Here is a 15783-nt window from a genome sequence, read left to right as displayed (position 1 = left end):
TCTCTCAAATAAATAAATAAATAAATAAAATGTAAAAAAAAAAAGAACTCATCAGTAAACAGGCAAATAACACGATTAAAAAATGGGCAAAAGATGTGAATAGACATTTCTCCAAAGAAAGTATACAAATAACTGTTAAGTACATAAACTGATGTTTAGATGCTCAGCATCATTAACCATCAGAGAAATGCAAATCAAAACCACAATGACATTGTACTTCACACTCACTAGAATAGCTATAATCAAAAAGGCAGATAATAAGAACTGTTGGCAAGGAGATACAGAGAAATTGGAACCCTCATACTGGTGGTAGGAATGTGAAATGGTGCAGCCACTTGGGAAGACAGTCTGGCAGTTCCTCAAAAGATTTAACATGGTTACAACCCAGCAGTTCTACTCTTAGGTGTATACCCAAGAGAAATGAAACCTGTCCACGCAAAACTTGTACACAAATGGGTCGTAATAGCATTTTTCATAATAGTCAAAAGTGGAAAAAACCCAAAATTTCCATCAACTGGTGATTGGATAAGTAAGATTTAGTGTATCGATACAATGAAGTATTATTTGGCAATAAAAAGGAATGAAGTATTGGTACATGCTAGATCATGCATGAACCTTGAAAAATTATGCTGCATGAGACAAACCAGTCACAATAGATCATATATTAGTCCATTTATATGAAATGTCACAGAATAGGCATACCTAGAGAGAGACAGAGAGTAAATCAGTATTGCCTAGGGCTGGGAGTTAGAGTAGGGGGAGGAAATGAGAGTGACTGCTAATGAATGGGTTTGGGTTTCTTTTTGGGGTGATGAAAATGTTCTAAAAGTGATTGTGGTAATGGTTGCACAATGCTGTGAATATACTGAAAACCATTCAGTTGTACACTTAAAATGAATTTTATGTGAATTATCTCTCAATAGCCATTATAGTTTTTTAAATGTTACCTGTGTTATTTATCCTTATTAGGAAGTAGTTCAAAACTCTGAAGTAAGAACGTCTGAGATCAAATTTTGGTTCTACCACTTACTCCCTGTGTGACTTCTAAGTCTTAATTTCTTCATTTGTAAAGTGGGTGTTATAATCTCAGGGTTGTTAGGATCAAATGAGATCATGCACATAAAGCAGTTAGCAAAGGGCCTGGTACCTAATAAATAATTAGCTAATGTTTGTTGTTATTATTAGAATTTTAGCTGTTACTTGCAGAATAATTAAAATTCTTCTGACTATAACAACCATTTGAAATGGGTCATTGTCAGAAAATTTTACTTTTCAAAATACAGTTTCTTCTAATATTTGTGGCAGAGTTTTATCTTTTTTAAAATTTCATTTATTCAAGTAATCTCTACACCCGACGTGGGGCTCGAACTCTTGATCCTGAGATCAAGAATCCCATGTTCCTCTGACTTAGCCAGCCAGGTGCCCCTCACCTCTTTTGTTGAGGACAGATTTGTATGGCAAATCATTATTATTATCCTGTGGTCAAAGAATCAAAGTATATCACCCCAAAACACATATACCCATATCCTCCAAAGATTGGAACATACTTCTCTTTTTTCATATCCGCCCTAACAAACAGATGGTTATATCTACATCGGAACAGAAATATTTCCCAATATAACTAGACTATTAATATTCCTATTCTTTATATTTGGAAAGATATTTTAAAGTTCTTTTGCTTAAAATGTAAGTTTCCTTGCAGGTCTTTATACAGAGATAAATGCAGACATGAATGTCAAATTTAGTTTTAAAACTTGTATAGCTATCTTTAATTTATAATGTTGAGTTTTACTTGTGTTTGAACTTTATGAAAATGGAAATTGAAAATTATGCTATATGCGTTCTCTGTGATTTACTTCTTTTATGCAACACTTTTTCAGATTCATTCACGTTGATGGGTTCAACTACCATTTTCACTACAGCATAGTATTCTGTTTTATCATTTTAATATTATTCATCCATTGTTCTGATGCATTTCTAGTTGTTTTGATGTAAGGAAGAATGTAGCCCTAAATATTAGTATACATATTTTTTGGTGTGTATGTGTGATGGAACTGTTGATATGTGATAAAGGAATTTTAATAACACCTTGATTCTTAAAATTCAAAAGGCTATATAAGGGGCGCCTGGGTGGCTCAGTTGGTTAAGCGACTGCCTTCGGCTCAGGTCATGATCCTGGAGTCCCGGGATCGAGTCCTGCATCGGGCTCCCTGCTCGGCAGGGAGTCTGCTTCTCCCTCTGACCCTCCTCCCTCTCATGCTCTCTGTCTCTCATTCTCTCTCTCTCAAATAAATAAATAAAATCTTTAAAAAAAAAAAAAAAGGCTATATAAGTTATATAAAACCTAAATGATTTAAAGGGAGCACAACCCATAAAGTATTTACATTGGTTTTTTAAAACATATTTAATATATGTGCTGCCGAAGCGAGCACTTTTAAAACATATTTAAAATAATGTAAAAGGTCTAGAAACTATAGAAATGGGAAACATCACCTATAATTTTTAAATATTTGTCTTATACATACATGTTTTGGCCTGATTGTAATTATAGTACTTAGATTTGTTTCCTTCTATTCATGCACATTTTACTGTATATATATGAAGCATCATAGGTTTCTTATTTATATCAATTCTTGATAGCTGCTGCATATTACTTCCATCAGGTAGATAGACTGTAATTTTCTTAGCCATTGTCTTCTTGTTGAAAGCTTACATAGATTGTTTCCAGTGTTTCATTGTGAATAATACTGTGATATGTGGGACTATGATTCTTTCCAGGGATGACCAAGGGAAAGCATCACAATAGCAGTCTGGAAACAGTTACAAAACTTTTTGATCTAATAGAGGAACTGAAACTATTGACTGCCTGATTTACATTAGGCACTCTGTGGTATGCTTTGCGTGTTTTCTCATTTAATCCTCAAATAATCAGTGAAGTCAGTAGTATACCCATCATTATACTTACTTGATTGTATTATAATGATCTGTTTGTACCTATCTCCTAAGAATTACATTTTATTTGAATCTTCAGGGTCTACTTTAGTTCCTGGCCCATAGTGAGACTCAACAGGTGTTATCTATTGAAATGAATGTTTGAAAGTTGCTTAGGGTCATCCCTGGACTTAATCATTCAAAATTCTCTTCTTTGCTACCTTTGTTTCTTGAGCCAGGTTTTACTTTTCCACATCTGCCTGGCAAAACCTTTGTCTATAATGCTTCTGAAGATAGACTGGAATTGTGTGTGGATGCTGCAGGACATTTCCCCATTGGTCCTGATGTTGACGATTTAGTTAAAGAGGCTGTAAGTCAGGTTCGAACAGAGGCTACTACAAGAAGTAGAGAACCAAGTCCCTCACATGGGCTATTTACAGATCTCTGGTAGGGGATTGGTAATAAGCCGATTCTAAGGGTTGTGGCCTGAAAGGTACTATTGAGACCACATCTCTGATTTTAAATTTTGTCTGTCTCTTTTTTTCAGTTACCTATGCCAAAAATGTTCTGCTAAGAGGAAATTCTAGTTGGATTTGTATTAATGGATACTTACAGCTGAAATGAATGTTTATTTAAAATTACTGTATATTATTTATTCATTTGCAGTTTAGTTCTTTTCTGTGGTTATTTGGAATAGTCACAGTGAGATACATTAGAACCATTCTAGCTTTTTTCAGAGGGAGGAAAAACTATTCTTAATAACCTACAAAACTGGAGACTACCTAAATGCCCACTAAGCATTCTATAGTTCAGTCATCCTCCACCTCTGTATTTGTATAGCACTAACAATTTCATTCATTTTTAACTAGTTTGCTTTTGCCTTTATATTTTGCCATAAACATACCCATTTGCACCATATGTTATTAAGAGTTCTCTGCTTCATGGGTTCTATGCTGGACATGGAGTCTACTTACAAAAAATAAAAATAAGAGTTCTCTACTTCATCTTTCTTTTGTTGCTGACATAGAAAATCTTTGGTTTTATAAAATTTGAAAACCCCTATTTTTGCATACTTGGAGTATACTTTGAGAAACAAATTTAAAATGTAAGGATATTGGATAGTTTAAAACACACAATTTTCTTATATCCAAGCTGGGAAAAAGTATAAAATTTTGGAATACCAGATAGTGACAATAAGCTCCTCAACTAGAAAATAGAAGCCTGCTTTCAAGTTCTTCTATTGCTACATTAGTTGACTATGAGAAGTAGATTAAATTGCAGGGGCCATTTGAGGAGCATCTGTAAGTCAGGCTTATTTTGGTGGTTGTGACTTAACCCGAGAGGAATAAGAGGAGTAACATGAAATATAACTTTTTCAAAGGAATTGAACTAAACAAGATCTTTTTCATTTATTGTGACCAAGTGTCATTTCTTAACAGTTATACCAAAGACACAGTACATTAATCTTAGCTTTCCTAAATATGCCCTCATAATTACTTCTTTAACTATAGGATATCTCATTTTGAAAGTTCATTATCTTTTATATTTGTAAAAGATATATACCTAAGGTACACTGAGAAAACCACTTTTGTGCTGGTATTCTGTAATTTAGCAGAATTACTAATAATTTTTAATTTTAATTCACACTGTGCAGCATATTTTGTGCAACACTTTGCCCTTATAGGTATTTTTGCAAAGTTTTAAATTTGAATTCGTAAATGAAAGTATGTTTTCTTATTGCTTTACTGCAAGCAGTTGTTTTACTAACACTGTTGTTAGTGTTTTCTCATGGCTTAGCTGTTTCAAGCCCTTTTCCTAACTTTGTAACAGGTTAATGATATTTGTAAAAAAAAAAAAAAAAAATTCTCCTGGGGAACTACAGTAAGGTCTGTCGTGATATTTTTTTAATAGTATTAAATTCTATTAATAAATATAATAAATTATTTTTTAATTTGTTTTCAAAACTGTGATCTCGATATTGTTGAAAATTCACTATTTCAACTGCAATTGTCTTTACTACACTTTTAAAGTAAGATTTTAATATATTAAATACGTTTTTTCTCCTTCTTTAGGTATGGCTGATGGCAAGCATTGTACTTTTCCACATCTGCCTGGCAAAACCTTTGTCTATAATGCTTCTGAAGATAGACTGGAATTGTGTGTGGATGCTGCAGGACATTTCCCCATCGGTCCTGATGTTGAAGATTTAGTTAAAGAGGCTGTAAGTCAGGTTCGAGCAGAGGCTACTACAAGAAGTAGAGAATCAAGTCCCTCACATGGGCTGTTAAAACTAGGTAGTGGTGGAGTAGTGAAAAAGAAATCTGAGCAGCTTCATAATGTAACTGCCTTTCAGGGAAAAGGGCATTCTCTAGGAACTGCATCTAGTAACCCACACGTTGATTCAAGAGCTAGGGAAGCCCCAGTTGTAAGGAAGCATAACACAGGGACAGACTTTAGTAATAGCTCCATTAAAATAGAGCCTTCTGTATTCACAGCTGCTCCTAGTAATAGTGAGCTTATTCGAATAGCTCCTGGAGTAGTTACAATGAGAGACAGCAGGCAGCTTGATCCTGATTTGGTTGAGGCCCAGCGAAAAAAATTGCAGGAAATGGTTTCTTCTATCCAGGCTTCGATGGACAAGCATTTGCGGGATCAAAGTACAGAGCAGTCACCATCTGATCTTCCTCAAAGGAAAGTAGAAGTGAGTTCTGTGAAGTCTGGGAATCTTCAGACTGGCTTACCTGAATCTTTTTCTTTAACTGGTGGCACTGAAAATTTGAATACAGAAACAACTGATAGCTGTGTGGCAGAGGCCCTGGGAGCAGCATTTGCCACAAGGTCAAAAGCACAAAAGGGAAATTCAGTGGAGGAGCCTGAAGAGATGGATAGTCAAGATGCTGAGATGACAAACACAACTGAGCCAATGGATCACTCTTGATTTAATTAGAGGCTAATAAAGGCAGAATGTTTATTGTGAATATGTAACATTTGTTGGCTGGGCCACATAACTTGATTAGTCATAAAAAATCTTGTACGTATATAATTCAAAGATTATATCTTGTTATTCAGTGCATGACAGCAAGTGTGTGATTGGCAATAGCTTTTAATATACTGCTGCCCAGGCTGGCTCTGAATTCCTATAAATTAGTTATTAGATCTGCTGAGATGAGTTTCTTCCATATATGTGGTTCATTGGAAGTTTTTTGTAATTCTAATTCCATGAAAGTCTTAATGTTTCAAACATGAAAATTCTCTTGCTAATGTTTGATTTTCTGAAAAGGCTAGAACTGAGTGGGGAATGAGATTTTGCTAACATTGATGTCATCCAGGTAACCATTCCACATATTTATTAGAGTGTCAAAAGATTTATGTAAATTTGAAGGTTATCGGAACTAAATTGTATCTTAAAATTCATAGAAGGATTTATTAGATACTGGGATCCTGACATTTCCGTGAACGTAAACACATTCATAGAGATATGTATTCTTGATGAAAATATCTTGAGAATGGAGTGTAATGATATAACATTGTGCTGATTGAGCAAGGCTAGGGGGACAATATCTATCTAGAATGATAAAGTCAATGTGATTCAGTAATGTTGCTGTCTGAGCCAACACAGCCAACTGTGTGCTCTATTGTTGATAATATGTTACCATTATTTTTTTAATCCTGGCCTGGTCAAGTACCACTGAATTCTTTTTTCTTTAATCTTGCAGAAAAGTTGATTGCAAAGTGTGGTAGAAAATATAAAAATAATGGTAGCAGTAGTTAATCTCTAATTTTCAGAGTCTGTCAGATTCACAGAGAATTTATATATAAGAATTTATCTTTACGAATGAGTTACATTGTTCTACAATTTTGATCAATGGTATTTAAGCTTGTATATGCTAAGTGTCTCTGAACCCCTTTGAACCAAAAATGTTTCCTTTTTTCCTTAGCATCCATAACATTTTCTTTATCTGTTGGCTTCACTTGGATTTGGATGCAAATTTTACTGCATCAGACCCTGATCAACTGGGCATTTGCTTAAATAGTGTATTCATCAAATCTTTAGTGCCAGTTTCCTCAAAAAGCAGCCTTTCATGCTTATTATCTTAAAGACAAAGAATGTTTATCCTGAGATTGGTATTGCACTATTTTATCCTGTTCTGCAAGTCTGTATTCTGAAATGTACATTTCAATCCATCTTTTTCCTTTGTTCACTGAAATTAAGTTGAATTTGAATGGATGAAAGACAAAATGTATATTAATACAATCTCTTATCTAGAGCATTCAAAGCCTGGCTGTCTCTGTTTGCACATGTAACAGATGCAGAACTGTGTTTGCAGTCTAAGAAAATGTACATCAGAAAGTATATTATCAGGTGTTTCAAAATTTCAATCTATTGATTCATAACGAATATAGACAGTACTTTGACTTGTGTTTCCAAAGGAGGGAGGTTTTGGATTTCTTTCTATGAAAGTATCTCTGATTTAATCCACTTACTAAATGAACTACTCCATTTGAATAAGGAAAGAATGGAGAATCTAGACATTTTGCAGGTGATACCTGAGCAAGATATATATTTGGGTTAATTTTATCACATTATCACATTTTAAACCATATTTTATCTCGATTCTTCTAAATTTACTTTCAATTATCTTAATATCCAAAGAGCAGGAAAATTTAGGACTTTTATATTGTGCATTAGTTTTGCATAAAGAACTACAGCTACCAAATAATATTTCCCATTTAGTTAGTATAGGTGGCTTCTGTGTATTAAACTAAAAATTGCCGATACCACTGACCACTATAATTATTTCTGGCTTTTTCAGCCACTGAAACTGGCTTTTTCTTATTAATTTAAATACAGGAAAATGTTTAACAAGCAAATGCACTGCTTCCAGGTAAATGATATAATCACATTTTCTTTAACAAATATTTTCTTCACCTGTGGCTTGGCATGTTTCGTTAATAACTGACAAATATACTCTTATAGCATATAGTAAAAAATCAGAAATTTTATCTTCCTATTAAACACTTGCATTCAGTCAAATTAGAGTGCACCTGTGAACATTAGGAGAAGGGCTTTAATCTCTGATAACACTGTTAATTTCTCTTGCCACAGCAATGCTATTTAGAAGCTGGTTAGGTATGAATATTATAATAGCTTGGGTTCTCCCTTGATAAAGAATAAAAGGCTTGATTTTGAGAATGGTCAGATTTCTTGAAATTATTTTAAATCTGCTGAAATTTGGTTGGGGTAATTAGTTTTTCAGAAGTGGGCCAGGTATCATCTTCACAAAGAAGTTTTAGAAACAGTTTAAGTTCTTAATTTTCATCCTTTGTCGTTCCATATGGTTATCATAATCAAATACATGACTATAGAATTCTTATTTTTTAGTACTGCCATTTGTGATCACCACAACTTTGAGTTCAAGCTAGAGGTCATAAATCAGTTAAAATATTTTTTTAGCCCAGATGTAACGTAACTATAGCTCAATCTTATAATTCTACTTGTGATGTTTCACTGAAACTTGAAGTAAAATTGTAAAATTTTTTCTTCAGTAATCCATTTTATAGGTAATCATACCAAGTTTGAATTGATGACCCAAAGTCCAGGTAGAGTTGAAGGTGGTGTAGAATACTGGTAATGAGAAACTGGTTGAAGTTGAAGAACACATGACACTGCCAAATATTACGAGCTAGAATATAATGAACTCCAAGGGAATGGCTACTCAGGAACTAGTTAAAGAGCAAGCCCAAGGCCTATTTTTTCCCCTTTCCTATGTTTCAAGTATTTTATTGGAAAATGTTAGGATAAAGACCTGAGAAATTTAGCAAATGCTATTGACTGTGAAATTTGCTTTATATCTTCTGATGATTTTTAGTTTGATTTTTACAATCAAGCCTACTGCTTGCAATTGAGATACCAATCTGAAATGCATCTGTGAATCCCAGCCATAGGTCCTTATTGCCATTATTTTTAAGTATCTAACTTGATTTGAAGTGAGCAGACTTTTGCATATGGTCTCTTACCTCAGGGAAGATCACTTGCTAGCAACTCATATATTACTAATGACAGGTTTTTGAGAATTGTACTGACATCACATGTTAGCTACTAAATGCAAAATTTATAACAGTATTATTTTATGTAGATGCCTACTAATACTGGTCGCTAGTGAACGTTTCTTTAAAAATTTAGAACTCCCTAATAACTAATCTTTAGGTATGAAGTAAACTCATAACTTCTGTCATTAATTATGCTTTGGTCAATATAGTGACAGTATCATACTATGTTTATTTTAGAATATCAATACAGTTTTGTCTTCATTTTTCAATAGGAATTTCAATTGGCCCACACTTAAAAACACTGCAGAGTAGATTTTGAGAGTTTCATGGTTCCTGAAACAAGGTTTCCATATTAAGATTTTCATAAAAGCCTTTGCAAAATTGAATTAAACTCCACTTAATATGAACTTTAAATGACCTTTTATCACAGTAGTGAGATACATACTCTATGTAAGTTGGGTAGAAATATCCTACAGTTCAAGGTTATCATATAATTTAACAAAATTGTACATCCTCAAAGCTCTTCATAATATAAGAAATTAATTTTCAAACCAGAACTATTCACTTGAAAACATACCATAGTAGAATGTTTACTTAAATAACAAAGAGGAGCTACTGTAAGATTTATAGTTAACTGTAAGTTCTGCCATTCTTAATAACTCTTCGAGATGCTAAGTGTTTCAGTTCATATTTAATGATAATTAAATCGTGGGAATTTTAACGTTTGTTCCAAAATAGCAGAAATTGTAAAAATTGTGAATTATTGGAGAAAATGCCATTACTTGTATATCTGACATTTAATTTTTTAAATTATGGAGTCTACATGCTTTTGTAGTATAATATTAATACAATGATTATTCTCTTGTAAAAGAAAAGGAAAACTAGTAAAAAAAAGTTTTAGTTGATGTTATCTGCTTGTGAGTATCAATTACTTAGTATTAAAATTTGAAGGTATTGCATACTTTTCTTTAGAATGCACAAGTCCCTTCCTGAGCCTTTATGCCTGTGGTGGGGCAATAAAGGACTGAAAAGGTTATCAGTATTTTCAGGTTTATTGGACTTTAAGAATTAGTGCCAAGAGCTGGAGAGTCTACTTTTTTGGAGGGAAATATTCTTTAGAAAATGTAAAAATAAGTGGTAATGTAAATATTTAGAAAAATTACATAGCAAGTGCTTTAACTGCTCAATTAAATAGTATAAATGTTCTACCATCCCTAAGGCACTGGCTGTTACCCATTATTTTCTGATTTTGTCGTTGCTGTATATATTACATTTGAGTAATAAATAATTGGTAATAGTGTATTATAACTATATAGTGTTCTACACACCTCACTGTACAGTATTTGAAGTTTTCTTTTATATTAATAAAAGTATAAGTTAATACATACTGATTTTCCCCTCGACTTCTCCACATTAACTTTTTTAAATAATTTTTATTTTTGAGTTTCCTGGAATTATACTTTAATAATATAATGCATGAAAATATAGTTTAGTTTTATAAAGGAATTCTTAATGTAATAAAGGTCTTTTTTAAACCTCCTTTAGTGGGACATCGTATAGGAACAGGAATTTCTCCCCTTTACTGTGATCTCAATGTAAATGAAATGGACTCAGTTAAAAAAGAATAAGCAAAATTCCTTTAGACATTTTACATAATTGGGTTATGCTTACTGAATATTTAAGACAAAACAGACATGTTCTAATAAAGAGAGAACTTAGTTTTGTGCTGATTTTTCAAAAATACTGGTTAGAGATAAAGAGGGAATGAAGGGAAATACAGAAAATAGTAGTAACATTTCTATGGCTTAGCAATCAACATGACTTATATTTACTTTTAAGTTTTAATATGTATGCTTAATATCCATTCTGTTAGAATAGACTTGTTTAACTTAGAGCAGAGCCTCAGACACTAGGCTCCTAGAACTGAGTCTTGGCACACTGTTTACTGTGTGATCTGTCTGTGCTTCAGTTTTTTCTCTAGTAGGATGATGAGGACATCTACTCCTGGGGTGGTTGTGAGGATTAAATGAGTTAACATGTATTCGACGATTAGAACAGTGCCTGACATACAGTAAACACTTAAATGTTTACTATTACTGTTGTTTACATATCAAAATAATTCAGTAGAGTTCAGTTGACATTAAAACTGATAAATCTTCACATATAGGGCACACATTATTTAAATAATTTGTTTTATTAGGTTAAAACCTGCTTTATTTGTGATACATAGTTAATGAGCTAAAAACAATGGTTTCTATGTTCAAATATTTATGCAAGAGCTTTATGACCACATGCAATACTGAAAATCTGGAGAACTGACAGTCTGTGCTTTGTGACTAACTTGTTCTGTGACTTAAGGCAAATCATGGAGCCTTTCAAGCCCTCAGTTTCTACTATAACTTTTTGGTTCTTTAGTTGCTACCCCCTTGTTCTGCTGATATGTCATCATGGGCTCATTTGCTGTTGGCATAGTGCTGATGGGACAAGTGACATTGGTGTGGGCTCCAAGTAAACTAAACATAATTAGCTTTGCTTTATGCTTTGGCTGGCTACACTTGTCCCAAGCTTGGACTTGAGGTCTTGTACATGCGTCCCACTGGTCACATACCATATAGTTTGGAGCTCTCAAAAACTTCAGTGAATAAGATAAACATCCTACTTATGACAGTTCAGTATGGATTTTATTTTTCTTGACTGGCTTTTTCAGACCCCAGTAACTGCAATTATGACTGCATAGCTCATTGTTTCTAATCATTAAAAATGTATACAGAAAAATTGAAGTCTTTAATTGATTTTCTAAACGAAGTCTTTAATTGATTTTCTAAACTATATATGGTATCCTGAGGTGAAAAACTAACAGGCTCTTTAAACTTGCACTCTTTCCTCGTTGGAACTAAACCTGTCCTTGGTCCATTTGTCATACCACAGAACAGAAGCTTGGCTTTTGATCAGTGCGTAACAAACAAATTGAATGATTCAAGTATAATCTTGATTCAGTCACATCCTAGGATTCACAGATTTTCACTTGTAACCCCAATCCCTCTCCTGAAAAAAAAAACAAAACAAAACCCAAAATTCAACATGTCCCCTGTTCTAGGAACCGGGTAACAATTCTAAATAAGACAAATTCCGTGTAGCTTTTAGAGCTACATCCCAATGATGGAGACAAGCAATAAACACATTCCGTATTAACTATCATTTAGTGACCATTTCCCTATATCCAGACAATAGGCCAAACACAGCATGCAATAATTAGTTCAACCCTCAAAACAACTCTTTGTGGTTGGGTAACATCGTTTTCATCTTTCAGGAAATAGGCTCAGGTAGATTGGTAATTTACCCAAATTCTGGACTTATAGGTGGTAGAGCTGAATTTAAACCTAGATGTTTATGACTCCGTAGCCTAAGTTCTTAACCAACTGAGCCACCCAGGTGCCCTCCATAGCCTAAGTTCTTAACCTGAGTACTATATTTGTAATTTAGCAAAGGAGTAAAATTTGGTAGTCACGTAAATCTTTATAAACATCTATTGTTAAATCTAGCTTGTTTTCAGGTACACTAATCTGGTTTGAAATGATTTCAATGTGTACTACCTGGCTTTAATTTCACTTCCTAGAAGTTCCCTACCTGAACCCCAGTCCTCTACCCCAAGTTCTTCCCTCCTTGGGTTTGTTTTCTCCCCCCAAATTTGGAGATAATTTAAAGAAGGATTTCAGAATTTCTTAGATGATTGATCTGGGTAAATTCGAGAATCATTGGTTAAATAAAAGTCCAACTCCCTCATTTCAAGAGCCTGGAATGATTGTCATTTACTAAGCAGGTCTGTTGCTTTAGTAGGAAGGCTCCCCAAAGGTGATATTTCTCAAAGGACAGTTCATGGGCTACTTGTATCTCATCAAAACATTTCTATGAAATCTTTTCGTATGCCAGGTACTTTGCTACAAATAAGGAATAATAAAATGGCAAGAAAGACATACTTCCTGCCATTATATTTTTAGTGAATGAGAGAGTCGCTTAAACAAGCAAGTGCAAATATAGGGGGACTACTGGGTGGTGGGAATCACACTTGCTAGTGGCTTAGAGAAGGCTTCCCAAGAGGGGATGTTACAAGCCAAGACCCAAAGAATTAATATGATGTTTAAAAATCAAATTGGCAAGATTACGTACTACCAAAAATATTTATTAGGGCAGTCCGTCAAGCAAAATTAAGTGTGATGCTTATGTCTGCCACAATTTAGACCCCCAAATCCTTCCTGTAAGAGGGTAGCGATCCAGTTGAATGGATAGGGATGACAAAGTTTGAGAAAGCTTGTGCAAATAGGGTTGCTAAGGAAAGGTAAACAGTGTAAAAGAATGAGATTCTAGGGGCACCTGGGTGGCTCAGATGGTTAGGCGTCTGCCTTCAGCTCGGGTCGTGGTCCCGGGGTCCTGGGATCGAGCCCCGCATCGGGCTCCCTGCTCAGTGGGGAGCCTGCTTCTCCCTCTGCCTCTGCCTCTCTCTCTCGCTCTCTGATTCTCATGAATAAATAAATAAAACATTAAAAAAAAAAAAAGAATGAGATTCTAAATTCAGTACCTAAAACCATCTTCAGAATATGAGCTTATCCTTTGAAACTAAAAGGTATCTCTGCTACTGAATATGACCAGTATAAATTAGATGCACAGATACATAACAAAAATTTTAGCGAAATAGTAAAGTGAGAAATTAGGAGCTAGAAACCCTCAATTATTTGCTTTCTTTCACCGTTACCAGGATTATAGGAAGATTAGCTCCATTTCTATCTCTAGCTTCTCATGGCTCTATCCTGGTATTTGTCATCTCCTCTGTTTCCATTTAGCAGTAGTACTACCTAAGTGACTAGTAACCAGCGTACAAAGTTGTGCTTAAAATATTGCTTCTCACATTAAGATTACTTCTTTTTGTGATCTTTCTTATGGCAAGTGATTTGGCTTTCTCTTTACTATAATAAGCTTTATAATGTTATTAAATTTATTTTTGGTACAGTGAAGTGATTAGAAAAAATTAAATCAATAGCTGAAAAAGAAGTAATCTATAAAAGTTTTCATTGAAATGGGCCTTAATTCTTTTTCTTTTTAAAAAGTTATTCTCAAAGCAATGAATGTACTTGGTTAAAAAAATTTTTTCAAAACTATATAGAAAGACACCCAGTTCCTCCATCTCAATTCCTAAATCAACTATTTCTATTTTGGTGGTTACCTCCCTACCAGGTCTAATCCCTTATCAACTTTAGACAGTATTTGATTTCTCCATTATGAAAGATGAGTGCCATTGCTCTCTTTAGATCATCCTTCTAACTTTATATAATATTCTTAAGTCTGTTTATTGAGCCATCAATTTTTTAGACATTATCTCAACTCTTCAGTATGTAAAATAAATTATCATTTCTACACTTTCTAATATCCCTTATCCTTCCGTTCTGCTTAACTTTTATTAGCTATACTGTTATGTTGTTAAGGTTTATGGCATTCAAAATATGTTCTGTAGCCATAATTGCTTTAAAAGTAATCTATAGTTTGAAAACAGGTGAGGTGATCCCAAATGTCAAAATGAGAAGGGTTTTCTGAGACTCCAATTAGAATTGGAACTTTCCCAAGGCAGATATTATAATTTAAACAGACTTGTGTTTTAAAAGATCCTTCAGGTGGCCAAGTGGAGGATACAGTGGATTGGATAAGACTAGAGGATGAGAGATCAGTTAAAAGACTTGCTGTAATTGATGAGAGATGAGAGCCTGAACTGACCCACTGGCAGTGGGGATGTCAAGGAGAAGATGTTGGAGAGACAGTAAAAAGGCCAATCCAGACTCTCAGGTTATGAGTTGAGAGGCTGGATGGTGGTGCTACTAATTTGGAATAGGATACAGGAGTAATTACAGATGGGTAGAAAGGGAAGGAATTCCATTTGGGAATTCACATGTTGAATTTTGGGAGAGAGATGGAGTTCAGGAGAGGGTTTGGGATTGCAAGTTGAAGATCTGTGAATCCTAGGATGTGACTGAAATCATGGAAGTGGCTGAGATGGCCTAGGAAGAGAGTGTACGATGAGAGGACAGCTACATGCAATTTGGGAGAATGCCGACATTTAAGGAGCTGGCGGAAGAACAGAGACTTCCAAAATACTTTGAGGTATGGAAATTATGGAGGTGAGGTCACAGAAAACGAAGGATGAAAGTTTCAAATAAAAGGAAGTAATAAAGTCAAATGCTGTAGAAAGTTCAGGTAAAATGAATTTCTTTTTTCAAGTGTCCATTGGATTTAACAGCCACAATTTTGCAGCCACAATTTCAATGGACAGTGATGGTAAAGGTTAGATTATGAGAGGACTGAAGACCAATGGGGTAGTGAAGTCAAGACACCTTTGAAGTTTAGCTGAAAGGGAAGAAGGGAAGATAGCAGATACAGGATTATGGGAGGGAGGGATGGATGGATGAATATATTTAGATCAATATTTTCAAACCGACTGGAGCCAGTGTCCTCTTTTTATAACAATATATTCTACTCCCTGTACCCTACTAAAGTGATATTCATAGATAACTTACAAATTTTTAAAAAATCAATTTAATGCTCTCCCTACAATATGGAGGAGAAACAGAAGGGATTTATAATAAAGCCCATCAGGCACAACTAATCCAGCTAAAATATATGTAGAATCACTATGAACTCCATAACTAGAAACACAGATACCAGTGGGCTATATTTCTGTCTTAAAATCTTGAGCTGAGTTATCCTCAGTGATGTGATTTTCTAAAATGGGGAAACAACTCTTGGTTAAGTCTGAAC

The 15783-nt window shown here is 34.3% G+C and overlaps 1 protein-coding gene across 1 annotated transcript in view; it reads left to right on the top strand.

Annotated features, from left to right (window-relative positions):
• The window catches only part of VCPIP1 (valosin containing protein interacting protein 1), a 32173-nt gene extending 20416 nt beyond the window's left edge, over positions 1 to 11757 (top strand). The window contains exon 3 of the mRNA XM_032421675.1: positions 5004 to 11757. Coding sequence (XP_032277566.1) covers positions 5004 to 5869 — 866 coding nt within the window. The 3' untranslated portion in view covers positions 5870 to 11757. The remainder of the gene's footprint in view (positions 1 to 5003) is intronic.
• The last annotated feature ends 4026 nt before the right edge of the window (positions 11758 to 15783 follow it).

The sequence above is a fragment of the Phoca vitulina genome, unplaced genomic scaffold (assembly GCF_004348235.1).
Source record: "Phoca vitulina isolate PV1807 unplaced genomic scaffold, GSC_HSeal_1.0 scaffold25, whole genome shotgun sequence".
In the NCBI taxonomy this organism is placed as follows: Eukaryota; Metazoa; Chordata; class Mammalia; order Carnivora; family Phocidae; genus Phoca; species Phoca vitulina.
Note: the sequence above shows the minus strand (reverse complement) of the source record. Positions and strands in the feature narration are given on the sequence as shown.